At 31.3% G+C, this 10,317-nt stretch overlaps 2 protein-coding genes and 1 non-coding gene across 3 annotated transcripts; 2 read left to right on the forward strand and 1 right to left on the reverse strand.

The window, feature by feature from the left end:
* The first annotated feature begins 369 nt into the window (after positions 1-369).
* Trnad-guc (transfer RNA aspartic acid (anticodon GUC)) lies at positions 370-441 on the forward strand. The gene has a single exon. It is a non-coding gene; the product is annotated as a tRNA-Asp (tRNA).
* Positions 442-3,046: 2,605 nt separating this feature from the next.
* On the reverse strand, positions 3,047-4,028 carry LOC133185850 (uncharacterized). Its single transcript, XM_061321141.1, has 2 exons — positions 3,757-4,028; positions 3,047-3,608 (listed from the first exon to the last, which is right to left on the reverse strand). Exons 1-2 carry the CDS (start codon positions 3,817-3,819, stop codon positions 3,114-3,116), a joined length of 558 nt encoding a protein of 185 aa, XP_061177125.1. The 5' UTR covers positions 3,820-4,028; the 3' UTR covers positions 3,047-3,113.
* A 2,283-nt stretch (positions 4,029-6,311) lies between these two features.
* On the forward strand, positions 6,312-7,751 carry LOC133185852 (uncharacterized). Its single transcript, XM_061321142.1, has 4 exons — positions 6,312-6,448; positions 6,567-6,825; positions 6,961-7,423; positions 7,579-7,751. Exons 1-3 carry the CDS (start codon positions 6,386-6,388, stop codon positions 7,215-7,217), a joined length of 579 nt encoding a protein of 192 aa, XP_061177126.1. The 5' UTR covers positions 6,312-6,385; the 3' UTR covers positions 7,218-7,423; positions 7,579-7,751.
* The last annotated feature ends 2,566 nt before the right edge of the window (positions 7,752-10,317 follow it).

The raw sequence follows: 10,317 nt of genomic DNA on the forward strand, positions 1-10,317 counted from the left end.
ATTTGAGTCGGGAGTGATTAGGTCCTGGACTTGATTTTCAAGCACCTGCTCGACTTCGAGCGAGACAAACTTGCGTGCCTTGCTGGATGGCTATGTATTTTTTGGTACTAAAATCTTTATAAAGAATTGTTTTACAAGATCTGAAAAGGAAACTTCTCAAAAGTTTGTTTTCAATTAATACCACCTACTCAAAGTTGCGCATTTTTGGTAAGAATATATAGCAAAATTTAATACTGTTGTGCAACCTGCAGTAACGATAGCATGCAATGTATATAATTAGTAAACATGAACTTCTGTTTGATGGTCATGTGACTTTCTAGTTACAGTAGTTTCTGTACTGAATGGATTTAAATGACACGTTAACATGAATCCTCGGTAGTATAGTGGTAAGTATCCCCGCCTGTCACGCGGGAGACCGGGGTTCGATTCCCCGCCGGGGAGGATACGTTTTTTTCACCATTTTTGAATAATAATATTTAATATCTTCTTTTTTTTCATAACACTTTTTTCTTATGTTTTTCTTTGTATGAAAACTATGGATGTACAATGTAAATGATTTAATATGAAAGTAATTGTTACTGATTTGCTATATAAATAAGTTTTTTTTTACTTTCACCCTTTTCGTAAAAAAAAAGTACTACAGAAAAAAAATTAGTAAATAAATCAATATCCTAGGGTAATATTTATGATAAAACATACAATAAAAAATATGAATGTGTACTTATACATCTTTATTCTTTCGATAAAAACTGAATCATGGAATTAATTGAAATGTGAAAATAGAAATTAATTACATGTAATAAGTATTCCTAATACAGGAATTAAATAAAAGAGAAGTGTATACGTGGAGGCATTAATCCTTCCCTATATCTTTCTCCCGTAAGCAGTAACACAAAAAATATGATTATAAGTCGAAAAGCCTCTGGAAAGAGTTAGTCCCTTTCCCGGCCCAATTCTCTCTCGTCTTTTCCCACCTTTTCTCTTAGATGTATTGCACCTTTTCCTCGATCTTTTCCCCCTTCCAACCCCCTCAACCTACCTCCTTCTAATTCTGTTTCTTAATACAAGTTTGCAAAGTTTTTCAATAACGAAAGCCTTTTTTATTATAAAAAGACAACCTTGATTAACACGTATTTAAATAATACTTCAATTAAGTCAGTCAATGAAACAGTACCTCCTATCAAATGTATCTGACGCAAAAGTTTCTCTTTTGAAGTCATTCTTTCAAAATCACTTTGATCGTAATGCTTTTAAATTCCCTTAAAAAATGGTCTTCCTGTATGCTAAGTATTATTTTGCATGATTCTTTAAAAAAAAAAAAAGAGAGAAGAGCGGCATGTTTAAAAGTTTATTCAAACTCCACTAATGTTTCAAACAGCTCTGGATTTTTTAATCTTTAGACATTAAATGATAAAATAGTTATCAAAGTTCTATGACATGAATCCTTTTTATCATTAAATATTAAAACCAGTACTTTTTGTTATATCTCCTATAGATATAGAACTTGGTGATCGTGATAAATCTCGACCTTGAAATTCATGATTAAAAATCGTCAGGCAAAAAAACTCTTCTAGATATAAGGTACATTCTTGTATTCCAAAGAAATACAATGTTGCACATTATACGCACGTTGTGCGATACTTAATTACAGGCTTGGCACTTATTAAGTGAGGTAAAATAGATGTCAAATTATATACTATTAAATCTTAGCTCAAGAGATGCATGTTCCTGCAATGAAGATTATACTGGAATGCTCATTGAAACCCATTATTTTCCTGTATTTTGAACAATGTAGATTCAATTTTGGAATGCATCTAGCTAGTCTATCTATAAATGTAGCACTATAAATCTTTTTTATCAAATGCAAGATGTTTTTAGATCCTTAAAATGATTAAATTAAAATGAATTCTGATTTCGCCCCACGTTAAGGTAGCAACTTCAATGCCTACTTCTCAAGGTCTTGTCATCCGATACTATTTAATCTTCATCATCAAAGTTAAGTGATTAGACATTCAGAATGAGATTAATCTTTAAATAATGCAACCTCCCGCTGTTGAAAGGGAGTTGGGGTCATTTTTCATCTTTTTTGTAATCCTCTTAATTGATCCCTTTCTTTCTTTTTTTTTATTATGTAATCTTTTCGGATTCCAGAACCACCTTGGTCCCAGCTCTCCGCATGCTGTGACGTCACTATCCATTGATTTCGTGCCAAGTTGCTTCAAATAAAAGAATGTTCTCATTGTATTCTAAAAGAGTCTTTGCAGGTGAAAATGTCCTGCTTCCATTAACATCAGAACCCGGCTCATGTCGTGAGAATATTTCGACATATTACTTTCCATAGGAAAACTTAGTAATGAGTTTGGATTTCCATCCTTCCTTGCCGTTGTCTTTCTGATGATAACTTGAAGTATCAATCCATCAACTACTTTAAAAAATCAGGTTCAGGTGTCGCTCTGACCCAGTGGCGACAGACGATAAGTTTTACTTACATTGATAACGAAATCAATGGTAGTCTTTGTTCGTATGTTGAGATCATTTTTATTACACCTGCATAAATTTCATGACTCAGGAAGATATACCTGTGTGACTGAAATTAAATGCAAGGTTCCTATACTCCTAACCAAGAGAGACGGTTCTCTGTATATCAAATACATTTATGGCCGAAATATGATTCATTGTTTGTTTTCCTTTAAGTTCATTATGTAATAAAAGACAGATAGGGACGTGTTTCTGCGAAGAGGCTTTTATTACGTCTTTTCCCACGACCTAATCATTACCATATATACAACACAATATGTTTTTATCCGGTTTAAAGTGTATGCAGGATTTATATATTAACATTTTGAATCTCTAAAGAAACAAAATGCTTCATATACGTGCATTCGTTTGCGCTACCTCGTCTGCTATTACGAATGTTTCTTTAAGTATTAGAATTTGATAATTAAGTATTGTATGCCGTACACTTCAAATAACATTGCTTTAACATCATTCTTTTCTCAATATTGTACTTTATCTTTGCACTATATATTATGAAAAGAGGAAAGTGTACATTTGCAACAAACTTCATTATTCATTTTATTTAATACACATATTCGTAATTGATTATATTGAATTTATGTTTTATCGATTACATCTGGGGTTGAAGCTTTTGAATTTTGCAAAAATTTCTTTGACTGCTTCCACAGTCTTATATTTTTCATAAGAATCCCATGATACTTTGCATCATCAAGTTCGTCTTCCTCCAACAAAGAACCCATCAATGGTATAGCACTTCCTCTTCCACTGAAGGATGAAGATAGCGGAAATGCGGGGGTTGATTCAGCATTTAAATCTTCCATGGAGTCGACAGAACTATTGTTGTCTATTTCGTCATCGACAACCAGAGGCTCACTTCCATACCTAACCAATGGGTTCCTGAGATTACACATTACGTCATCATGAGCTCTTTTCTTCAGATATTTGAGAGTTGGGCGTTTCTTTCCTGAACAACTAAACGTAGCACTCCTTGCAATAGGATTTCTCGTTCTTGGATTTGTGATAGATGTTATGACACTATTAATGGCCAAAAGTTGTTTCATAAGTTTTACATCTTGATTCCGTATATCCTCCTAAGATATAAGGAAAAAATTATACAATAGACATGTCATATTAAATTTCTTGTATTTATCTGAAATGAGAATGTCCTATATTTTGTTCACAGAAATATAACGATGAAATCACACGTAGGGTAAAACCGAAAGTAAGAGAATAACTTACCAGGTCCGATTTTAGCCGTGATAAAGCTTGTGTTATTCTATCCACGGCAGAGTCTTTCTCCATTTCCTTGTGTAAAACCAAGTGGAACTCCACTATCTGTTTGTTATGAATTTCGAACTCTGATCAGAAAAAGTTTCTTAGGCGACACCAGAGATGGGATGTATTTATTTAAACAAGACAGATCACAAGCATTTACCGGTATTCGTAACATCCATTTAATCACACATTTTATGTGGTTTATATGCCTTCTCTTCGATCAGTAAAATTTTTACCTTTACTGTATTTTATTAGAGGTTTCCACACGGCTGAGTAAACATACATCACAGTTGAACTTTTTATCAATTTATTATGCAGGCTTTCAAAAATGTTTAATGACAAATGAATTATTTGTGATGAAGATTTATCATGCATTCGCAAATCATATCGTAAGCTGAGTAGGCTTGACCAAACAAACGCACAATAATTTATCTCAAGTGCCAAAAACTTTCCTTTTTAATCGAAGAAAAGTAGGCAGAATTCTTCTCCTATCGAATATTTATATTTAAAAGTAGGGGTAAGCCTGATGCTTTTAAGATCAAATACAACTTCATTCGGGTAGATGGATTTGGAGATAGAGGGAAATCTTGTGAGCTTTTAAGATTAAATTTCTACAAAAATACAAAGCTCTTCTTTGTCTGTCTATTAGTGCAGTTATTTTTATGATCATAATTACAAATAAACCTATTCAACATTTTAAAAAAATCTAGAATAGAGTGCAAAGTGCTTCTGGTCAGAGTGTACATCTTTAGAAAAATAATTAACAAGTTGACAAATCAAATCCAATACAAAGTGCATTCCATCCAAATTTGGCAATATACAACTGAAGAGGCATTCAATAGTTCATCTAATCAGTGGATTTGAACTGCAAAGCACCGAACTCAAACGACTTCAACAAAATATTTAAAGTGCTTATAAATTACTTACAAACATATTACAGTTCACAGTCTCTCCCTTAATTGCGTGTATTATTGATGTCTGAGTTGTGGAACACCTTTCCCCCTGTGTACACAATTTTTTATCAATTGATAGGATCTAAATTTGTCAATTCCTAATGAAACTTATGCCTGGGGTTATTAACTGATAAAATTTGCATTTTCCTAATTTCTTTCTATTTGTATACTATACGAATGTTTAAACATGGACATCCATTTCAGTAAAATGCTCCTTTGCTGAATTAACTGTATTAAATGTGATCTCAGTGTCGTTTTGTTCTATCTTCTGATTTTTCTTTCAGCCTCTTTTTCTACCAATTTTAAGTCCTGTTAAAAACCCTGTTCTTTACCGTAAATGCTGTTTCAGATAACTTTTTATTGATCCAAGAAATTGAAAATTTTGTTCCGATTTTCCATCAATTTACCTTGCGACAAAAAGGATAACTAAAAAGTGACAATGATTCTCATATTTCCTTTTTTTATTATTGTTGTTGTAATTTTTGGAAAAGAAAATCAAACAGATGCAAACACTCTGGCAAATAATGAAAAGGTATGAAGGCTTGCTTACTTTTTATCTTTTTTTCAAATCTTGCACCATAATCTAAGTTACAACAAATAAAATATTAATCATTCCCTTGGATGAATTCAGGTAGAAATTCAAAATAATCCTTCCATTCTCCAGAAACTGATGTATGTCAAGATTCATCGTCAGTGGCAGTGAAATAAATTAAAAATTCAAAAAAGAATTAGTCATAAGAGATGTAATCTTCTATCAAAACTTGTTAAATGCAACTTTTTCCCTTTGATATCGTGAAATGACACAGGTCACTCAAACTATTGGATTTGCATGATGCTATTACTGAATTCCGAATTAGGTCAACTTTGTTGATCAAATTACTTTAATATGAACTTTATCACCGAGATGAACTGTTAACAGGGAAGTATGAAAATAAAATCTACCTGCATGTCAATAAGGACTTTATCTTTTCGTCTCTTTTATACGCACTTGTTTGAAAAATAGGGAAATGTTAACTTTATTGAAAAATCAACTGTATAGGCGAGTTTACTTATAAACCATTAATTTTTTTCAACTCGAGAATTATAATTTTAAGTTTCTTGTTATACATATATTGATTCTCTGTATTATGAAGTCAAGCAGACTGAACTTCGAACCACTTAAGCTTTCCTGGTAAATAATGAGAGTGTTTAAGTAAAAAGAAAGAATTATGATTGAGATTAGTTACTTCCAAATATATGGTGAATTGTATATCTAGGTACTTTAAACTAATAATTGTTAAGTGTATTTTAGAAAAAAAAATGTTTTTAATTATATTGCCACTCCTTGTGTACTTACACAGAAATGATATTTGTTCTTTGTTCTAAGGTCACTCGACGTACATGGAAGTCCGTAATTCACATAAGCTAATTGTCTCGTGCACTTTATGACTACCTATTTAATTTTTTGGTTGTTAAGTTTGACAACAAACAAAGTGGGCTGGATGAATCACGTGATGTCAGGTAAAGATCTGGAGAGACCCGTCAATCAATTTTAAAAACGAGACAGGTCCCAGCTATAAAATCTCTTGACACCTTTGAAATAAGGTTAAAACTCTTTAAACTGTATTCGTGCATGTACGTTCTTAATCAAACAGTGAAACATGGAGAAGGAATCATCTTTAGATAGAATTACCTTAGCGCTGTCAAAATTAAAAACAGAGTTGGTGAGTAATAGAATTATTAAGAAGAAATTAAAAATAAGCTCAATTAAACATGATTTTTTTTTCAGTCAAAAAATAAGAAAATTATCAAATAACATTACTTACTTACTCTATTGCTTAGATGGAAATGAGAAGTCAGGATGTGAAGCTGATGAAACAATTAATTACAATCAACACGACCATTGGATCCATGGCAAACGCCAGACACAGAAACCCTGTTCTTAGAAGTGCCAGCTTTGGTTCCCTGAAGCGTAGGAGTATGGAGAGAATCACCAACAAGAATAGACCTGGAGAGGTAATGTGCAGCCTAAGAAACCCCCTTGTCCGACATAGAAGTGCCCCAATCATGGTTGAAGACAGAAAGGATGAACAGAATTCAGGTTTGTGTTATTTTTTAAATCCATAATTGCAGTCATTTATATCTATAGCATTTTATAATGTTTTGAAATAATTTTAATGGATTGCATATTTTACCAAACAATGTCAGTTAAAATGATTATATTTTTCTTCAACAGATATGGGGAGTTTAGAAGATGTTGGAGCTAGTAGATCGTCTGATTCTGAGAATGATCTTGCATCTCTGTGTAGTTCCGCATCATCACTCGTGTCATCCAATCAGCCATCACCCCCACCGTATCTGCGACCACTTCCTGAAGAGGAGGACACGGACGAGAAAATGTATTACGGAATCTTAATGAAAAACATTAAACTCTGGAAATACTCACAGGAGTCTATTAATAGCTCTGAAAGTGACAGCTCCTTTGACAGCTAGAAGATGTTTGACTTCATTAGCAATTTTAATTAATGTGGTTTTGTGTGGCGGAAGTGATTCATGTGCAATATTGACAAGAGTAGACAATAACACAACACTTCATCTTACTTTCTCCAACGTCTATGATTAAAATAGGATTCGAACCATAGAACAACAGCTAAAATAAAGATATACAGATCCTAGTTCTTGGAAACATTAATCAGCAGGTATGCAATAAATAGAAGTATCTTTTCTTTAATATAGGATTGTGTAATTCAATACTGAGCAATATAATGTCGTTTAGAAAATAATGTGTCATTTTTTTAAATTTTGAGAATAGTTTGCAGAAATAATTTTTAAGATACGATTTAATCTTTTTCAGAATGGAATAAAGAAACATCATGAAGAAACATTAATGAAGAGGAGAATGCATGTGTTTAAAAAGAACACCAAACGTTTTCCTAATACTCTTCCTTCAAACTATGTGCAATACTGTGATGAAAAGCAGAATTTTTTTATGCCTATATATGTGTGTTAATTACGCAAATAAAATTATTGAACATATGTATCAATTTAATCATGTTTTAATAATGGAAATCTTTCATTGCTTTTAATCTATTCATGTACACAACGGGCACGAAGATATCAATTTAAGAATTATTCAAATGTTAAAGATTTAGTACTCCAGAAAAAAAAATTCAGTAGACAAAATAATAATGGAAATATGACAGATCTACATTATAGTTGATACATGTACGTCATGGTTGAAAATAAGTTTGATATGATAGTGTATGTGAAGATGATAGAACATATAATTTTAGAAAGAGACCGCTGTGTCAGACTCTGTGGTGATGTATTGAACATGAAAAAAATGCTTTAACAATTAACTTCAGAAGTCCAACATAAAATTTTAGTTTGAGAAATTTCATGTGTATATGATTTTTTCTGTAATTACATTACTCTTCAATTCCGAAAACTTGTATTACCTATCCGCAAAAAATGTACGCGATTAATTATTATTTTGTTAAGGTTTTTTGAATTTCCTTGTACTAATATTTGATATCGACTATCGTAAATGAATATAGAGACTGATTTCAAAATTTCACATTAAATCTTAAATTCAGAAGAGGAAAGCAAGCGCACTATGGTTATGAATCAAATCAATAAATTTGAAGCAGAGAGTGACCTATTGCTAGGGAAGTCAATTGGAAATTATTTTCATTCATATTTAACTCTTCAGTCATCAGTTGTAGTAGTCCCGATACGTACACACACACACAGATATATATATATATATCAGTCACCATATATATATATATATATATATATATATATATATATATATATACACATGTATATATATATATATATATATATATATATATATATATATATATATTTTTTTTTTTTTTTTTTTTTTTTAAGAAATAAGGTATCATTTTTAAACATCTATCGGGATATAAATACGGGTTGGTCACGAGATCAAATTCCATAAAGCCCGAAGGGCTTTATGGTAAATTTGATCTCGTACCAACCCGTATTTATATCCGATAGATGTTTAAAAATGATACATTATTACTTATATTTACATTTGTGACATATTCATATTTTATATTTTCCTGATTATAATCTTTAACGCGTGAAATGTTTTATTTTTCAAACTCAACGGCACGCATTTGATCCATTGTTTGCGCGTCGACCCTTTATGACGTCACTGAGAAATTACGTCGAACGTTTATGACGCGAGGAACCTGTGTTTATACGGATATAGATACGCGTTGCTTTCAATAGTGTTATATAAGGGAAAACATTTGCAAATGTAAATATATATATATATATATATATATATCAGTCACCAAACTATATATATATATATATATATATATATATATATATATATATATATATATATATATATATATATATATATATATATATATATATATGCCGTTCTGAATGGTTATGAAGATAAACATTTTTTAAATTTCTGTGATTGACAAGTAAAGATAACACGTTTTCTCTATATTCCTAACAGACCACTTTATGTAAATACATTACTCCTTTGTTTGGTGACTGAATGTGTTTTATACTAGAATAAAATACATGCAATTTCTATGTTATAAATAAGGGCATAATTTGCCTATAACTATATATGTTTGAAAACTAAAAGAATTTTTCATTTACAAAGATTTACATTTCTTAACAAATACATGAACCTGGTAAAAAAAAGAGTCAATAGAAGTTTTGGGCTGACGCAAATCTGTTATTGCCTTAAATTATAAGTTAAAAAAATTTCCGGTTTTATGCAATGTATTTTTTTTTGTGATTCTATCTTCAATTATATTGAAAGGCCGCCGCCCAGTCTGTTGAATCGTTTTGTAAATATTTGTAAACTGATACCTACAAATATTGACTTCTGCCTGGTACACATGGGAAAGGCAAATGTTCATTCAGTAAATCAGAAAAAAAAACGATTTGGATTTGAGCCAAGGTATTTTCTTTAACTGGTTTTTCTTCCTTATTTTGACTTAAGTGTGAAACAGGTAAAAGAATAGAAAGGATATTAGTATATCAAAATCTTATTTTATTCCCCCCCCCCCCTTTCCAAAAAAAGTTTTAAAGTAAAGATTCTAAAATTTCGAACCGAAACAAAACATGAGAGTATTAAACATACGATTGGAAAGTCCTAAAAATGATAAATATTTTCAAAAATTAAAAGCTTTTTGTGTAAGTAGAATGTATACAATGTATCACTGTCTCAGCTTAGGATATTCACGAGTAAATAGTGCTGAACTGGTAATATTTTCTACATCAAATTGTGATTCATTCAAATTGCTCAATTGTTATATTTCAGACGCGGTAAGCTGTGCCAGATCCTTACAAATAAAGATACATACGGATTCCAGTAAATCATCTAACAAGCCTCGTTCTATGCTTCTCACCAAAAATACTAACCGCAGTGAGGTAGAAACTAGAAGTACTGTACAACAAATATTTGAGAAAAGGTGTTAATCAGATGTGAATATTTAAAAAAGGAATTTTTAGAAAATTTGAAATCACAGAATTTACCAAAATCAGTAACATCAAAACGCACGACTTTCAATACTTTGTACAACCATTC

This window comes from Saccostrea echinata, unplaced genomic scaffold, assembly GCF_033153115.1.
Source record: "Saccostrea echinata isolate AGI-Se365-2 ecotype Australia unplaced genomic scaffold, CSIRO_AGI_Sech_v1 ptg000012l, whole genome shotgun sequence".
Classification (NCBI taxonomy): Eukaryota; Metazoa; Mollusca; class Bivalvia; order Ostreida; family Ostreidae; genus Saccostrea; species Saccostrea echinata.